General features: G+C 43.0%; 1 protein-coding gene across 2 annotated transcripts in view; it reads left to right on the top strand.

Moving 5' to 3' along the window:
• gabbr1b (gamma-aminobutyric acid (GABA) B receptor, 1b) overlaps nt 1-19,592 on the top strand; it is a 127,233-nt gene that overhangs the window by 91,588 nt on the left and 16,053 nt on the right. For both annotated transcript variants that reach the window (XM_019254386.2, XM_027287038.1), the window contains exons 16-18: nt 5,344-5,421; nt 16,691-16,841; nt 19,306-19,438. In XM_019254386.2, the coding sequence (XP_019109931.2) occupies nt 5,344-5,421; nt 16,691-16,841; nt 19,306-19,438 (362 nt within the window). The remainder of the gene's footprint in view (nt 1-5,343; nt 5,422-16,690; nt 16,842-19,305; nt 19,439-19,592) is intronic.

Raw genomic sequence — 19,592 nt, 5'->3', positions numbered from 1 at the left:
GCTGTTCAACTGTGAAATAGGCAAGTCATCTCTGGATGACTTTCTGAGTCTTTTATGCACGCTTCTAACTTTTGAGTGCAGGCCCAGACCGGCCATAGGGAGCACCAGGAGGAGAATTGCTGCAGTGTCAGGCCGGTGTTCAAACTGCAAAAGGAAACGGCTGAATCAAAGAGATAACACATGACAGCTACAGTGACTCAGAAATGTTAGAGCGTCAGCTCCACTGACTGCTTTTAACTTGATAGTATGATCTCTGCCGGCCTCACGCGTGATTGTTTGCACGCACATAGACATCACACATAGTGTCCCGGTATGAAATATTACCCGAGTCTGGCCGTGTCACAAGTGGTGATGGCATGAATAAATGGAAAAATGCATTTCCTGCAGAAAGTGTGTGGTGACGGCTGAAGTTAAATTGCAAAGCACTGCTGAAAATGCAACGCAAAGCTACGATGCATCGACCTGCACTACTGAAAATCAGAATAACATTACCTGAAACAACTAAAGAACTGAAATACATCTGGATCTACTCAGTACGCTAAACCAATGCAATGCAAAGTCAAAACGATTTGGCTGAAAGTTCAAATGCGTCGTCCCGCACTGCTGCAAAACCTGGAAGCTGAAATGTAAAACTGTCTTCGGAGTAAACTAATGTTATGATGAGAGAGAGGCATTGGGATTATTAAAAAAATATGACTTTATTGGTTGGATCCGTAGTTCAACCCTGAAGCAGAAGGTCCAGGCCACCATATCGTTAATACAATGGTGTCACGTCCTGCATTATTGATGAGGCTGCAGCTTTTTTATTCCAACCCAACAGTTTGGTCTATGAGCCGGCTGGCTTCACAACACTGGAACATTACATATCTAAAGATATCATTTCATGTACGTTTACTCTTCAACAAAGCACAGAAACTCTCTCTGAGGTCGGACAGGTCCAGAGAAACAATCAAAACCAGGTGTTTTCTCCTGGATTTTAATTTCCCTGATCGCTAATGAGCCACATCTGGACTGCAGAAGATTGAAACCAAGAGTAATTATCAAATCCAAGAATAGCATATCGCACCTTATTAATGTGGGGAATGTTCTTCCCCAGTAGAGTACTTGAACTTACACTAGCTCTAAGTTGAACCCATGTGTCTTCAGTAGGGGAATCTCTAAATAGTAGAATCTGACCGGTAAGTTCTTGGCTATCATTGACTTCTTGTTGCTCGTTGCTCATATTTTTTCCCGGACACTGGCTTTTATTTTTTTCCACACTTGACTAAAGAGCTTAAAAATCCAATTAAACAATTTGTCCTCTTGACATGTTAGAAGAATTTATGTTACATCCATTTTCTCCCTCAGTATTTGGAAAGTTATGGTGACCTTATAACGCTCATAAAGAAAACTTACAGCGGAAAAGAAACTAACATCAAACAAAGTGCTACACAGGTTTGACTAACAACCCGGCGAACACATGCTGTGGAAGTGCAGAACGACAGTGGGATGAAATGCACAGCAACATTTTGGATGAAATAAAATGGGATAAATAAATAAACAAACAAAATAATTGCAGAGAGACTTAACAGGCTCTCAGCACTGCAGATAAGACTCGTCTTTTGGGTGAACAAATTTTGGGTAAACACGGCGTGCATTAATGCAATAAAACAAATAAAAACTGTAGAAATAGAATAGGATATGCATGCCTGATAAATACATTGATGATTAAATAATTCTAACAAAATAAAAGTCTGAGTAGGTGAATAACAAACTGCAGAAACTGAACAGCACTGCAGTAGCCTGTCCACTTTTAGACTAAACAAAGTCAAAAACGAAATCAGGACTGACTAAAAGGTTTTGAAATCACTTTAGTCGACCTGATCAAACAAAAAAATAATCTTCTAATCATGAGCATCGGAACAGACAATGTTCACATCCTCAGTCACGTCCTCTGCCGTTCTCCACCGGGATGTTGCGAGCTGTAGATGTTGGTCCGACTATGATCCGTCATGTGACAGCCCCTCTGCGTGGTTCACTCTGCTGATGTTTGCTTGTTGTCTCCGGGGCTGCACACCAATTAGGAGTTTAATCAGCGGCATGGGACACACCTGGGCCCGGTGTGCTCCATGCAAGCCTGAGCATCAGCATCAGTCCTCAGGCTGATATCCTCGCCCTGTCGCACATTTCTACAGCACAACATCCAAACCCCACACTCATCCACTTCACAGATTTCTCCCCATCTGTTTTGAAACCGGCCTTCTTCGTTCTATCGGGCGATCAAGCATCAAATAGAGAACAGAACTGCAACATCTTGCATTGGTTTATGTTCGGCGACATCCTGTTCTCTCCGTTTCCATGCGAGCGCTGTGACGGCCTTTGCTCTTGTGCTTTCTTTTTGTTTCCGTCCAAATGTAGTGCAAATTTTAACAGAAATTTTCCGAGTAATTCATCAAAAGGAAATGCAAATGAACGCTTGTTTCCATCCACTACTGTTATGCAGATTCTAGGCGTTGGTTCGTTGAGATAAGCAGCAACTGGCGCCGACTCTCCGGTCGGGAGAACCGGCAAAAGAGAGGAGCGACGAGGAGACACAGCTGATCAATCATGAGACTTCAATGTTCGCTACATCAGAACTTATTTGATAAAAAGGTGTTTTACCACCTGTAGCGAGCATATTGCTGAACTGAGAAAGTTTCCGTTAAACTTGCAGCTATAAAAACAATAGACCTGCAAATTTGGATAATGAAAACGAGTCTGCCATGGTGATACTTTCATGCACGCTAAGGAGAGTTAATAGGCTGATATTTATGCCAAAATAGGCTGTATATCACGATTTATTAGGGGGCATCAAGCAGCAAGCTATGTAAGATCAGACACTCTGCATATCCTTCATTTCATAACCACATTTTCATGCCACTCCAACGATATATCTGTGAGATTGGCAGACAATTCTTTAGATTGAATCGTCGAATAGTCGACTGTTCAGGATCACCTCTGCTCTGCAGTGATGGGCGAGTGGTGTGAACCTGAAGTCCTGGTTTCATTTCTGGCAGTGAAATCATAATTTAATTTGGCAAGTGAACATCAAAAACCTTAATTCATCTTCTGTATATTTGTTTATTTGGAGTTTTTGTGAGCTCTTCATGACCAGACTTTCACATCTGGCACTGCATCCCCTCTTCTACGCTGGGAAAGAGAGGATGGTGCAAGGGGGGATGCAGTAATCAACTAGACCACTAGATAATATAAATTTAATTTAAATTAATAAACAAACTGAGCCGAGAGAATGTAACTGACGGTAGATTTTACAGACTGCGTTTAGTTGTGGAGGGCAGGGACCTCGAGCAGTGTCAGTGTCAGCAAAGAACCACAGGTTTGTTTGACCTGTCAGAGATTTTGAGAGTCTTACAGCTTTAGCTGCTGTATTCTTTTCTGTAAAGCATAAGTAGAGTAGTTTTTGATTAGTCCTGTTAGTTGACTGTAGGAAATAAACCTAATGATTACTTGACCGTTACGTCCAGCCATCGGTGATCTGATGGGAGCTGTGCCTCTCTGTCTCCTCTGGGATATTAAAGTGTTATTACAGTGAACCAGAGAAATGTGCTACAGCTGACGACAGGCCAGTTTCCTCACATGGGTAGCTTTTTTTTTTTTTTTTTTTTTTTTCATTAAAAGAGGCTTGCAGCGATCCCTCTGGCCTGGATTTCATTAATGAAATATCTCATAAAGTGTATTGCTTCTTGGAGCGGAAGGACAGGCATGCAGGGCATCTGTCTATCATGATTTACCAGGAGAGAGAAAAAAAGACACGAATGTCAAAAAATGACATTTGAATTTGAAGTCAATCAAAGCCGCGTGCCGTTATATGTTCGATGTATGATTTTATAGGCCAACAAAGACGAAATGGCGTTTAAAGGAATAGTTCAGCGTCTCTGAAGCTTGTATCATGTTTGTTTAATCCGTAAACAAATGGGCAGTTTATGGGCGGTCACATGCTGGAACTATTTCTTGGTAGACAACAGCTTGGTGCGGTGACCGTGTGCAGCTGTCATCACAGCGAGGTTGCCAGGTTTTTGCCATACAATGAAGGATGAGATGATGCAAACTGCCCAGATCACATCATCGGTACTCATCTACCGAGCACCAGCGCTATCAGGGAGGTGAAGAGCCCAAAGGATACTAAAAAGACAATAAGCACCGCAGCAACAGTCTGTTCACCCTGCTGCCGTCTGGCAAGCGATACACAAGTACCTGCCATATCAGCAGACCACAGAGCAGCTTCTTTCCTCGGGCTGCGAGAGTCCTGACGTGGATCTTAAATAAAAAAAAACGTTGCACGTACTTTCTCTGGTGAATGAACTAAATGTGTTTAAGTAACTGTATATATTTTTATTTTAGTTTTATGAGTTAAGTTAAGGTGAACAAATGAGTTTTAAGTCTGGATTTATGAGCAGAGAAGACTTCATTTCATGGATGTCGTGCTGTGTTCGTGATCTTGGTGACTTGAACCTTGATAGCCTGAGCCTTCGATAATAAATCTTGATACTTTGATGTGTTAATCAGTGAGCTTTAGAGGCGTTGGTGTATTTTTGAACTAGACAGAGCCAGGCTGGCTGTTTCCATCTGTTTGCTTCCAGTCTCTATGATAAACGCATCCTAACTGTAAGGACAATGGCATTAAAAATTGATGTTAATCTCACTGTGAGAGGAAGAAGAAAGAAAATAAAGGAGCGTATCGCACAAAACACAACAAGTTCTTTAAATTCAATTCAGATATAATTAAAATGAATTAACTGCAATCGACATATATACAGTATATATTGAAGTTTTTGATACTGGTGCTGATAAACCTGATTTTTTTCCATGTTTTCTCTTCAGTTCTGTTAAATATTAAACATCAGTTGTTGCAAAAATAAAACAAGTTTAGCTCCGCAAGGTTTTGTCTGAATAAAACACAATTTAAAATCGCCGATCTAAACTCCAAGGCCACAAAATTGATTTTATTCTCAATTTTTCATGTTTTCTCCTTTCAAATCTTTTTTTTTTTTTTCTGCTGTTAAATGTTAAATATTAAATGTTGCATAAACAGTTCAGCTCTGCGAGGCACAGGGTTTTGTCTGTAAATAAAATACAACCTAACATCGGCCCTGGCATCGATTTAAAATAGAGAAATCAGATATTTAATTACAGCTTTACCACCTTAACGGTTCTTTACACTCACTGCTATTCATGCATATCGGTGTTAAAGTGTTAAAGCTGGATATCCGGCCCTACCTGGTGGAGCATTCATTAGAGTTAGACACATCGGAGCACGGTATGACCCTCTCTCTCTCTCTCTCTCTCTCTCTCTGTATCTCACAGGAGGGAGCTATAAGAAGATTGGATACTACGACAGCACTAAAGGCAATCTGTCCTGGTATGGGAATGACAAGTGGATAGGTGAGGCACATTCATCTTCCTCAGCCCCTTTATTTTCCTCTTTATCACTGTCTGTTGCACTCCTTCTTCCGTCTAATCTCCTGTTTTCTCTGACCCTGTAGCCTCACCCCCCCTCTCCACCTAATTCCTCTTTACTTCCTCCTTCATTGCCCTCTCCTCTCTCCCCCTCCCACTCTCTACATACAAGGTTGGCCGCAAATGTCCATCAATCAATCAGCCGGGTTTTTATTTAGCGCGTGGGAAGAGCAATGCCTCTGTTAGCTTCTCACCAGCTCACCACACGTCCAAGCGATCGAGCCGCAAATCGAGTCACAGTAAGGCGCTGTGACGTGATGGACCGACGCTACGGAGCGACAGTTTCATTCCATTTACTAATTAAACACTAGAACCAGTTCAAAGCCATGACAGCAATGCAATAAATACAAGATTCTAATTGACAAAGCAAAAACAAAACGAGAGAAAGCAATTTTGATGGGATTGGGCTCCATGACCTTGACTTTGAGGAATGAAAATTGCGTTCTCTAATCGGTACACAGGGGAGCTCCGTGTGCATCCATGTCAGTTCTGCCTCCCTGAGCACTGACAAGGATGCAAATCTCCCAGAATGGCTAATGCTCTGAAAACTGTGGAGGATGCTGCAAGTGTGTGAAATGGGAAAACAAAAGTGAGTGATGCAACGGTCAGCGCCGGGCGGATGGGGATGGGGATGGGGATGGGATACGGATCGACCTTCACTTGTTTACCCTGTTTGCTTGTATGTTCGACTGTCTGTCACGAGTGCTGCCTCAGACGCAGGTGATTGGATTTCCTGTGGTCCCAAAATGACACATATTGATTCAGTGTTGGGGGGGGTGGAGGCAGGTGGAGGAAGGACAAACGCTCCAGAACTGAACAAGGTGAAACACTCGTTACTGACTGGCAGGAAGCATTATTTAAGCAATATTACACGTGTGGTAAAAACATTGAAATATTCTGCTTCACTCCATATTAGTCGCTTTTAAAAAACATTTTCTCTGCGAACACTAAACTAAACTAAACTAGGCAGCGTCTGTATTAACCAGGCAGTCTAACAACAACATAAAATTAAAGAAAGTTGATTTAATTATCATAACAAGAAGTCATACTCTTTATAAATTATTGATCTGGTGAATAAAAATTCAGTAACACCCCCTCTTGTTGTATAAATTTTACCTTTGAAACAAAGAACCAGACACATTTCTTACCGTAGGAATGGCGGGGTAAAAATTTTCGTGGAAAGATTCTATTGCGTTACCAAAGACCACGGAGAAATACTGAAATAAAGAGTTGCAACAACGATTTTCTTATGAAATGTGTTTCTGCACAGCGGAGCGTGTAGGCGGAATTTATAACAAAATACAAGCTGCTTATGAAAGAGTAAGTTTCTGTAGTGAGAGCACGCTCACGAAAGGTCCGGGCGAGAGGGTCGCCCTTGCTCGAAAGTGCACTCTGAGGTCATTCTCCATTTTCTCCATTTTAATAAACTTTGTACGAACAGATGCGGAATTAAGTAATCGCTATCCAGACGGTCAACAGGTCACAACATGAACACGTTACAATTTAAGGTCAAAGCATTAAAAAGTCAAACATTGGAAAATGAGCGTGTTCTAAATGTCTAGTCGACCAATCAGGTCGCTTGTTTGGGAAATAATATTACACTGTCCTCGTCATCTGTTGTTATTTCATCATAGCTATGGAGCGTCTCTTCATTACAAAGACTGTTTATACAGACTGTAAGTTCTCAAAATTCGAGAACCAGGCTGTTATTTGTCATTTTGCGTCGGTGTATTTAGTTATACGTTCATTTCCTGCCTTCTGACTCCACACTTTACCCGTTGCCTTGATATGTTTAGTTAACCCTATCTGCTGCCCACATATATCACATTTAAAGTCTACATCAGCTCGCACCACCAAAACTAAGTGGCTACAGTGGTCGACATGTAATTACTCTCCTGCAGGCTTTAATGTTAACCCCTCTGCGGTCCTATCGATTGCTCTTGTAATCATGGGCGATCATCAGACTGCAGAGGGTTAAACTTTTGCGGTAAAGTGTTTACTCGCAGCAACTTAATAGCAATCAAAGAAAGCCAAGTGACTGAAATCAGTTCAAGCATGAAAACAGTGTTTGTGTGTTCTCAGTTGAGTGCTGAGTGCGACATGACTGTTTTGAATTTTAAGTGTTTCGAAGCACTTTTGCCTCCCTCTGAATGATGTGTGTTTTATATGACTGTTAATCAGAGCACGCGAATGGCGTGCAGCACTGAGAGTCTCTGCTCCTTGCTCAGGGAGGTGTTAGTTTCCACTCAAAGCTGCTCCAGCTCGATATCACTCTGTGCTCAACTCCGATTTCACCCCCACTCCGGCTCGCCGCTGTATGATACAGCTGTATATATGTGTCAAGCTCTGCTGCACACAGAGATGTTATGGGATGTTTTACTAAACAGACCGCCGGTGAAACCTGGAGACGCTCCAACTTAAAATCTTCCTGCCTCTTCCGTGCTCTCGGCTCGCTTGCATGCCCTGCTGCTAATCATTTTCACTCCAAACGACCAAAAGTTTCAGTTCATTTGAGCAAGAAATGCAACTTTCAGTGATTAGAAATGAGCTTAATATAGGTGCAGATGTTGCTTCTTATAATCCCACGATCACAGCAAGTCATTTTACAAACCCCAAAATCCTCTGAGAACTAAGCTGCTGATTCTCAAGTGTTTGTGGACATCTTAGCTGTGAAGACGTGAGCCGAGCTGTGACGTCCCCCTGCTAATGACGTCACTCATCACTTGTGCTGTCACTGAAAAGCTGTAAGCCCTGATACGTTTGCTGGTCGTGTGCCAAAAAAAACTTGTTTTTATTGCAACTAAGCCAGCAGACAGCAAGGTCATGGAGGTGGGCCCCCCCCCCACCTCGCTGTGGTGTGACAACCCCCGAGGGAGGGCCGGCGAAAGTGTCGACCTCCTGTGTTTTTGGTGTTTGCGGTCAGTGAGGCTGTCTGGGCCATCTGGACCGACCGTGAAGGTGGGCAGATGCTTTTGGACAGTGGTCGGTGAGTGATGCGGTACAAGAAGCCGGCTTCACGTGCATGACAGCACTGGTCAGGGTGTCCTCCTTGCTGGCACGGTTGGTCAGCAGCATCCTTCCTGGCAGTGACATGACAGAATTAGGCCTTCCCAAGGTCGGGATCGGGACTTTGTTGTAGATTGCTCGCCACATGCTTGATGTGTCACAGCTCTCGGTTTCAGTTCTAGACAGGTTACTTCTCTTCAAATCCAGTTTTTCTTATTTATGCTTTTTTACTTCCCCTTCCTCTCTTAACAATCCGTTCCTTCTTTAACTTCTCGTCTGTTTGTAGCTCCTCCTTCGCCGTCTCACTTTTTTTTTTATTTCTCAGTATTTGTTCGCAATCTCATCTCTCCCCCCCTCCTCCCTCAATCTTTCGGTCTCCCTGACAACCGCTGCTGCATCGCTGCCTCCCTCTCACATTGCCGTGGTAACCATTATGGGGCCAGTCGCCATGGTAACATACTGTCCCGATTCCACCATCAAGGGCAGGGAGAGGTATTAGCGTTGGAGAACACATTTTCCCAAAGGACACTCAGTTACACACACACACACACACACACACACACACACACACACACATATATATATATATATATATATACACACACACACACATGCGCACACACTCACCCCTCTCTCTGTAACCCACACACAGGTACATCTACAATGTATCTGCCTTCAGCGAGCAGTTACACCTACGCACATGCACAGTGCGTAATCTCTACCAGTCTTCTTCTTTTTTATTGCAGGACACTTTTTTATTGACAAATCATCGCCGTTATAAACAGGGTGAGAAACGCTTCATGGAAAATGCAGCAGGAAACTGTGTGGTCCTTGAAAATGGACATTACGGGAATGTGCTACACACTTTTGTTATTATAAACTACTGCAAATATTATTCATTATATTCAAAAGGTGACAGAAATAAGTGTCTGCAGCCATGCTAGCGGCTCTGTGAGGCTGTACTTGGGCTTTCCTAACGTCTGCATGCAAACAATAACAACCTTTGGCACATGCACTGAAAACAAATGTCCAATGAACATTAAAGGACTTTACTCTGCCTTAGTACAAAGTCCATGTAATGTCCGATTGCAAATTACAGCAAGTACTGGGCATCTTGATGACGTTGCACTCGTCATCTAAACGAGTGTTTCTAGTAGGTGAGAACATGCCTGACACAAACTATCTTCTCTTTCTGTCTCTCTGCACTAACTGTTATGGCATGTTTTGTTAGAAATATAAATATGAAGCTCTGATTCAACATGCTGTTTTGATGCAGTAAGTCTAGAAACTGAACTAACACAAACTGTTTACACATACCTGCTAATCTGGAAAAGATACAGGCAGCTTGTTTGGACTCTTTTAGTAGATAATGATGCAAAAAAAAATATGTGCAGGATAAACCAGTAATGTAAGTAAATGTAAATGTAAGTGCCTGTCTGCCTCCAGCAGCCTACAAGTCAAGCTTGGCAGTATCAGACATGTGAGGAAACGAAGAAAAGAGTTAAGACAGGAAAGTTTTTAGGATTTGAGAATTGAAGTTTCAAACTATTGGCATCGGACGCTGCCAACCTAATAGAGAATAAGAACAGGAGGAACGCAAAGATGACCCTTCTCTTTATTTCTTCTGTTTCTGCTCGACACTGCTGACACGTCACTCAACTTTGACAACTCGAGCACATCTCTGGCACACAAGCCCGGACAGAATTCAGTTCAACAAAGTCCAACAAAGCAAACCGTGCTAGTGCTCCAAAGTTGCTGCTTCCACTTTGAAGCTTTCTGTGCCTTATGTTATGACTGTGGTCATTTTTTTGTAGCCTGCGGTGTGTTTGCTTTTGTTTTGTTGCCAATTTCACATGTAAATAGGGATGTGCCATCCCTGGGAGATGATTGGTGGAGTGATTCCAGGCCCTAGCCCGTGATTGGCTGCAGCTGACACATAAGGAGCCAGGATGGTGGCCTTCATGTGGACAACCAGCACGTCCTCATCCTCTCCCAACCAGCCACATGTCCTTTTGTGAAAACCTTTGTTCTAGATTGGAAGTAGTTTTTGTTTGGATAGTAGGGGTGGACTGCCATTTTGAGTTGATCTTGTTTTCTTCTGTTTTGTTAGTTAGGGAGGTCAGTCTATTGTCATTTGTTTTCTGAGGTAAGTGATTTATTTTCCAGATAAAATTGTTTTGTTTGTTGTTTTGGCCTTGGTCCACCCTGAAGCTCATACCTTAGTTATGATGAGGCCCGTTCTGGTTATGCTCTAGGCACCCCTAGACTGGGGTATCGTCCGTCTTCTTGTTGCGTTTTGTTTGTTCAGTCAATTGTTTTTCTGGTTGGCAGTAAATTTTGGTGTGTGGGGGAATTATGGAGTTTGCACTTGATGAGTTCATGATCAGTCCACCTCTGGATAAAATAGAAAAATGCAGAAAAACAGACCTATTGATTTTGGCCAGTTGCTATAACGTGCAGGTGCCTTACAGTGCCAGGAAGGTAGAAATTAAGCAGTTGCTGTGTGCGGAGTTGGTGGAGCAGGGCATCCTTCCAAACCCAGCTGCTGCAGGTGACAAGGCGAGTGACGCACCTGTAGCTGAGGTGAAAGCAGCGGAGGTTGTTGGCACACTCGCTGCTGGTGTGAAGCTTGGGCCGGTCACAGATCCAGTCATGGGAAACAGGATTAGGGAGGATCTCCACCTAGCCCTCAAAATAAAGGAGGTCGAAACCAGAAATAAGCAGCTGGAGGTGCAGGCTATGCATCTGTGGATAAGAGCTCTTAGCCCTGTAGCCTCCACCCCGGTGTCTCCTGTTGGCCACAGCTCTGTTCCTGCTCCTGCTTTTGAGATCAGTAAGCACATTGCACTAGTCCCTCCGTTTCGTGAGTCCAAAGTTGACTCTTATTTCAGCGCTTTCGAGCAGTTAGCTGCTGCCCCGAGTTGGCCTAAAGAGTTCTGGTCACTTCTCCTCCAGTGCAAACTTGTAGGGAAAGCTCAGGAAGTCTGTTCCAGTCTTGTCTATTGAGGATAACCTTGATTATAACATCTTGAAGAAGGCCGTGTTGCAGGCCTACGAGCTGGTTCCCAAAGCCTATAGACAAAAATCCAGAAATGGTGAAAATATGTGGAGTTTGTGCAATGACAAGAGCATGTTGTTTGATAAACGGTGCCAAGCATGTAATGTTAAGAGTCTGCCAAGGCGTTATTGTGTAGCGCACCTGTCCTCGCAGCAGCCTGCTTTTGTGCGACCCTTCAAATTAGAGGTGGACGCCAACGCGATCCAACACAAAAAAGGTACCGAGCCATAGAAATTAAACATTTAGGGGTATGTTTAATTCTTGGGTGTGGGGGTGTTATGACTGTGGTCATATTTTTGTAGTCTGCGGTGTGTTTGCTTGTGTGCCTGTTTTTTTTTGTTTTGCTGCCAATTTCACATGTAAATAGGGATGTGCCATCCCTGGGAGATGATTGGTGGAGTGATTCCAGGCCCTAGCCCATGATTGGCTGCAGCTGGGAACCACCTGACACATAAGGAGCCAGGATGGCGGCCTTCATGTGGACAACCAGCTCATCCTCATCTTCATCCTCTCCCAACCAGCCATATGTTCTTTTGTGAAAACCTTTGTTCTAGATTGGAAGTAGTTTTTGTTTGGATGGTAGGGGTGGACTGCCATTTTGAGTTGATCTTGTTTTCTCCTGTTTTGTTAGTTAGGGAGGTCAGTCTATTGTCATTTGTTTTCTGAGGTAAGTGATTTATTTTCCAGATAAAATTGTTTTGTTTGTTGTTTTGGCCTTGGTCCACCCTGAAGCTCATACCTTAGTTATGATGAGGCCCTTTTTAGTTACGCTCTAGGCACCCCTAGACTGGGGTATAACAAATGCAAAGATGACCCTTCTCTTTATTTCTTCTGTTTCCTGCTCGACACTGCTGACACGTCACTCAACTCTGACAACTCGAGCACGTCTCTGGCACACAAGCCCGGCCAGAATTCAGTTCAACAAAGTCCAACAAAGCAAACCTTGCTAGTGCTCCAAAGTTGCTGCTTCCACTTTGAGAAAGGACGTTGCTCCAGTCTTCTTCTATGCCTTAGTTCTAACTATTACACACAAACTTTGAACCTAATCAACATGTGACAAACGCTGCCACTGCATTTCCTATTACAACCGAGGCAGGTGGTTGTGGGAAGGAATCTCAATATGAGAGACAAAAACAGAGAGAGACTCTGGAATCGATTGCTCCGAGAGCTCCCTGGAGCGGACGATGCGAGTATCCCTCTTTCTCTGGTGCAACCATCTAACACACTGTCATGTCCAGGACATTATGTTAAGTTCATCCATTCAGTTTTGTCTTGTGATTTCCTGTTTTTATTTTGGTTTCACTTCCTGTCTGTGTCTATGGTCACCAGTTTTACTTTCTCCAGTTCGTCTTGTCCCATGTTTTTATCCATACCATTGTCAGGTCTTCTTGTTTGGTTAAAGAGTGATTTTCTGTTTGTTTTCTCATCCTCATAAGTGTTTTTTTTGTTAATAAAAACTTTATTTTGAAACTTTCGTCCGAGAGTTGTGCATTTGGGTTCTGGTCCATAGTTCGGGGGGAGGAGAGTCCAGTGTTTGAGGATGGCAGAGGCAGAAAAAGGATACTTCACAGAAACATGCTGTTACTTTGTGATTTCCCTCCAGTTACTGCTAACAAGAACACAAGTAAAGTAAAGACACAGTCAGAACAGACAAAACCCTGTGAATAGATCCACACAGGAAACCGATGTTGAGGAGGAATCAGATGATGACTTCCCTGCAGTGATGATCACCTGGCCTCCAGCTGAATACCATCACTCCTCTGCACTCGACCCCCACAGCACCAGAAGTGAGCCTGATGGAGCTGCTTGGGGGACACAAGGACCAGGTCCACACAGAGATGCCAGAGGAAAAAGCCGAGGATATCGTTGAAACAGAAACAGAGAACTCAGAGGATGATGTTGCTGAGACAGAGCAGAGAGAGGAGACAACCCCAGACTCTGACTTATGACAGACTCGGCCAGCCAAGTGTCACAGAGAGAACAGTTTCTACCAGAGGGGGGTCTTTCAGTGGCTACTGGCAGCCCTGGTAATGAACTGGAACTGGACTTCAAACGTGATAGAGTTTGTTAGCTGAATTTTTGTGTTTTGTGTGCGGGTTAGGTTAGGTTAGGTAATTTCTATAGGAAAAAGAAAAAACCCGCCCAAGTGTGTGAACTCATGGTGTGGCAATATATATTTATGGTGCAATTGATCAAAAATCAGGAATATTCATGACATCAGTGCACGGTAGTCTGGGTTTAAATGTTTGCTGTTAACATCCCAACATTCAGTTTTAATACTGTCCATGTATCCATGTGTAAGGCATAGAGAGGTATAATTAAAATATTGGGACGATATTTTTAAAGTGGGGGAGAGTGTGAGAAGTCCACGGATATCCAGATGATTAATTAATGGTTTTAGAGATTGTTTGTGTTATGAAATGTTATTAGGGTTATTTTATTTTGTTAGTTATTTTTGGTGTTTAGTTTATTCAGCTGAGAATTATTTCGGGTTCATGTTGTCGTTGATTCTCTCAGGCTGCAGTATTCATTCAGACAGTAGTAACGTAGGAACATGATAGGATGCACTGCACGTCCACGTGGCGACAGGACGGCTTTGGACGAGCCCTGACTATAAATTAAAAGATTTTTCACTGTGTTAAAATGAATTATTTTAAAGTGAACTACATCCCAGCGCCCGCCCGCCTGTGTTTCCGGCTGCAACATGTGTGTTGTGTTCCCAGAATATGACACAAAAATCAAAAAATAGCTGCTGCGTGAAGAACAAACTCAAACTAAGCTTTTAAAGTGAGATTCTCAAAGTCATCCTCTGCGTTAGAAGTGTGACACAAAGTGTGCACATGAACCAGCAGCCTCTGTAGAGACACATTTGTGAGGCAAAAGAAGCTCCTGTTACTATTCTGCCTTTTAAGACCCCCGTGGCAACGAGGCGGCTGTGGCTCAGGTGGTGTAGCAAGTTGTCTAGAGGGACTCTGGTTCGATTCCCTGAGTTTAGTCCTTGGGCAAGGTGCTGGACCTCGACTTGCAATGGTTTCGTGTAAGTGTGTGTGTGTACAGACGAGGTTAGTGAGCGGTTTGGATGTCGCCTCTGATGAGCAGATGGCACCTTGCATGGCAGCCTGTACTAACAGTGTGAATGTGACAAATGTTGTAAAAGCGCTTTGAGTGGTCAGTAGACCAAATAATTGCTACATAAACACATCAATTTATCATTTGCATGGCTGCTATTAACATCTCATTCAAAAAAAAAAAAAAAAAAAGGCGTTCACAGATCTTGCACTGTATCGCCTCGGGCTCCGCTGTCGCTGCTCGAGCTTCAATTGCTCTAAAAACGCTGTGCAGTGCTGACACACACTAAGTGTGAAGTTTCATGTGTGTGTGAGTGGCTTATAGTGATTTTCCCATGGAGGGCTATGAGCTTTGAGCTGTGAGGGTCCAGATTTATGGTGATGCATTTCGAAAACACAACCTCCCATTACCATTTTGGCTTTTATTTTAAGATGCCGAGGCCGACCTGCTGCGTTGCATGACTGTCAGCCTCCACGGACCAAGCCAAACTTCTGTTCTTTCCATTTCAAACATGATTACATCACTCATCAGGGCTTATTACACAAACAAAAATTGTTGTCTTAGATGTATTCTGTTCTTCATAGCAATAATGCAAAGACAACAGGGTGATGAAGAGATGAGTTTATGGCTCCTGTCGTCTTCTCTAAACACAGATCAAGCGTTTAAATCGAGGTTTCTAATCTGAACTTTCTCTCCTGTCAAAGTTTGCAGTGCCCTTTCAGTTATTTACCAGATGATTTAAAAGTGATTCTGCAATTTTGCAGATACACTTTAGTAATTTTCCACCACAGCGCTCCTATAACACTGTGAGACTCACAAAGGTCATTGTAGTAGAACCAGAACCAGAGATTTCACCTTTTTTATTCCACTCATTGTTTCCTCTTGGTGTAGTTTTGATAATGTAGGTTTTAAGGTGTTAATCTAATAACCTCAAGCAGAGATTAGGAACGGGCTAAAGAGGTCTGGTGAGTTTCTCTATCAAGATCTTTTTTTTCATTTTCAAACGTGTAGTCTTCAGCCCCAACTACTAAAATACACTGATATCACCTGAGGCAATTTATTAAATAGAATGGACTACAGATAGTGAGAAGCACCGCTGTCCTGAGGTCATGCTGTTGTAAATTCACAGCTGAACCCTTCCTCTAACAACATCGTCAGGCCTACAGGTAATGCTCTTGGATTAACAAAATACCATTATGTTGTTGTGTCGACCAGCACATTTGACTGAAGACTGGTGGCTTCAGACTTTCAGTCCAGGTTGTGTCAAGGCGGTAGTGTTTCAAAGCAAGTCAGGGTGGATGAACAAAAGTCGTAGGTATATAAATATTTCCAGGTTTGTAGCTCACCTGGTAGATCACACATCTCATATCCTTGATTCCAACCTGCAGTCCCTTGTTGCAGGTCATCCCGTCTCTTTTTGGTCTCTCTCTTTTCCCAGATTCCTGTCTGTCTCTAGCTGTCTCTGTCCTAATAAATGCTCCAAAATAATTGATTAATATGCAAAACTGTGTATTCCAGGTGTCCCATGACCTCCTGATAGATGATTATTCATCCTCACACTGTGTTGTGTTTTATTACTTTGTTCTTTGTTTGCAGAAGTAGTCGCAGGTCAATTCTTGAAACAACCTGCAGATTTATATCCCGGCTGATTTGACCGAGCTTTGCGCTCTCCATCACGCCATCGTTGCTTTGTAAAATGAGGAAATGACTTGTGACTAATGCAAAGTAGAGGTCAATGAATGAAATGAGCCGAAGAAGTAAAGAGCATCAGTTTTTTTTTTCCACAGTCCTGAGCCGTGTCTGTGCTGCCCGTTAGTGCCGGTTGCGATATGAACGTTAAATGAACCTCGGTAATTGGGCCACACGGTGGCTGTGGGTGATTCACTACAAACGTGGGGGGGGGACGTGAGGGCCCGAGGTCTATCTAGTCACTGCACTGATAGTTAGAGCAGTATCAAAGCAAACATTAGGGATGCATTCAGCTTTTTTTTCTCTACTCATTAACAGGTTTTCCTTGATCTCTCTCGCTCTATCTCTTCATCATCTCCTCTGTTTTTCTAGGCTCAGGACCTCCTGCAGACCAGACAGTGGTCATCGAGGAGTTTCGCTACCTGTCCCAGAAGCTCTTTGTGTCTGTGTCTGTCTTTGCCGGGCTGGGAATCCTGCTGGGAATTGTCTGCCTCACCTTCAATATCTACAACAGCAATGTCCGGTACAAAAACTCACCTTTACCAGGACAGAGAATATTGTATATTTCCTTTTCAGAATACGTGATATTGCTGGATTCAGAGCTTAGAGCTTCATGCAGGTATGGCAGGACTGAATATCATTTTAAGACACTAAGTTAACAGAGAAGACCGTTTTCTGTCCTCTCAGAGGCTGCATCATTGATGGATCTTATTCTGCACCAAAGCCTTAATTAACAATCGACGTGAGCCGTGTTATTAGAGAGTAAACTGCCTGTCCAACGTGTACAAACACTGGCAGGATGACAGGACGTTAAGTTCCAACTCCTAATTCTTGGTATCTAACATTCATTTAGCTGACCAGGTTTTAGATATTATAGCTTTTGATGATTGGTATGATTTATTGTTTATTTCTATTCATCTAATTCTGTTACATTACACAGAATATGAGGTGTGCAGAGTTTCTGCTGTCCTCATGTCAGTGGTGAGCAAAGGGAAAGCCGGGACAGCAAACTGTCATGATTTTGTTGCGCGGTAGCTTTGTCCCTGTCATAGAGGGGGAGTAAAAAAGCCGATTGGCAGTAGCAAAGCGTAGTGGACAGGCTGGGGTGTCGGTGATGTAGTTACTACCATAGGTAGTACCGGTGTCTTGAATTGGATTTCAAGGCGCCGGTAGTGAGTACAGGGTCTCGATGGATGAGCAGGGTGCAAGTGCAAGATCTTGGATAGGCTGAAAAAAACAGCTGGGCTCCTCGGAGAGGGTGAGGCGAAGGGAATTCAGTTAGTTGAAATCTGCAGTTTCGCCACACACTGCACTTTTTGAATTATTCAACTAAACTCAACTTTAAAATATTTGATCCCACAAGAGGAACTTCAGGTGTGGCAGAGTCAGGAAAGTTAACAAAGTTGAAAAGTTGAAAAATATAAACGTGCATACATACAATATACTGTATGTATGAATTATATACCATAAGACGGTACTATGATATACAAAACTGTAAATTCTGAAATTCAAGTTGCACAAAGTTTTAAAGAGCAAATAAAAACAGTTCATCTAATGTTTGAAATGACACTTAAATGGTGTAAAATGCACAAACTAAATTCAGTCTAACCTGGAGGCAGCGCCTACGCTGTGCCATGAAGAGAAGCGCACATGTAGTACGGATGGAGGAATCTATCTAACATTCACAGCGCTCAGTCTGAATGTTGACAGCGACTCCTAAATAGGCATGCATGAGGCAGACAGTTGAATACACGACGCGCTGCGGTTCATATCTCTGACTGACAGCTAATATTCTTGACTGGGTGACAGTCTGACTCTGACAGCAGGAGGATGACAGCGAGGAGCTTTGTGTATCTGTTTGTATGTGCAGAGGGAGATAGACACAAATATCCTTCTGTGCATGATAGTGTGTGTCTACTGTCATACATACAGGTCAGTGCAATTCATTTATTCACTGTCGCTGTAACGGTTACACAGTGACATAATTGGCGTTCAACTTTGCATCATCAAACAAGGTCAACAAGACAAGACACAGCAGCCAGCTAATATTATTTACGAGTCCAACAGTACAGCTTGGCGTCTGTCTTTCAGCCTTTTATTTCACCACTAAAAGTCAGTCTCAGATTTACTCTCATCTGGCGGCTTCTTGCTCGCTCACTTCCTCCCTGATTTAGAAAACTCAGGCTTAAAAGAACTTAAGAAAGCTGGTTCTAATTAACTGTTACAGAGGTTTGTGCTGAAGAATTGGGGTCGAGTATCACCATTGATTGTGCAGTTGCTGTTAGCACGTCTTTGTTGGTACAAACTGAGTAACAAATTTAACCTTGTACGATGTGCAGATGTGCTTCAACATCATACAGTATTTTGAAGTCGAAACAATGGGTACAAATCAAACAAGAGTTTCTCAAATCTGGGGTTACCATTAAGGCGGTCGTAGTGGGTTAAGCGGCCGCCCGTGTGTAGAGGCTATAGTCCTCGCTGCAGCTGGCCCCGGTTCGAATCTGGCCCTTTACTGCGTGTCATTCCCCCTCTCTCTGCTTCCTCTCTATCTTCAGCTGTCCTATCATTAAAGTCCAAAAAAATTAATCTGGGGTTACCATCTAGACACAGACACACATCTACTGTATGTTTGTGCGTGGTGGTTATGTCACTGACTGACGGCGTTTTTTCTTAAGCAGGTTTATTTCAAACTGCAGACAGAAAGCTCAGCTGCACCCGTGCTTCAGATAAGCTCGGGAAAATGTAGCTTGTGTCGACACTAAGTAAAGAGCTAAGCTGCTGACAACCTATTTGATTCAGAAAAACCCCCAGTTCTACCATAACGCTACGGAGAAATGCAGTCAAACTATTAACATCACGACTTGTAGTGAAGCCAAAGATTGTCTGAATGAGTCTCTTTGTGATCCGTTCCTTTCACTATTATCTGGTCTGTTGTGTTTGTTTATAATAATATACAGTGAATGTATGTTTTTCTGCTTTTGCTTCAGGTACATTCAAAACTCTCAGCCGTACCTTAACAACATGACCGCAGTGGGCTGCATGATGGCTCTGGCTGCTGTCTTTCCTCTGGGCATCGATGGCCTCCACGTCCACAGGAGGCAGTTCCCCGTCGTCTGCCAGGTACACTTTAAAAAGCTGAAACACGATAATTGAATTCCAGGTGCCAAAACTGAAGATCAGTTCACTATCGGAAGTGCGGTTCAAAATTTACTCGTACGGTGTCAAAATGATGATAGCTGCCTTTGACAGATTACCGATAGTAGTCCAACAAAAC

This window comes from Larimichthys crocea, chromosome XIII (assembly GCF_000972845.2).
Source record: "Larimichthys crocea isolate SSNF chromosome XIII, L_crocea_2.0, whole genome shotgun sequence".
NCBI classification, from domain to species: domain Eukaryota; kingdom Metazoa; phylum Chordata; class Actinopteri; family Sciaenidae; genus Larimichthys; species Larimichthys crocea.
This window is presented reverse-complemented; position numbering and strand designations above follow the sequence as displayed.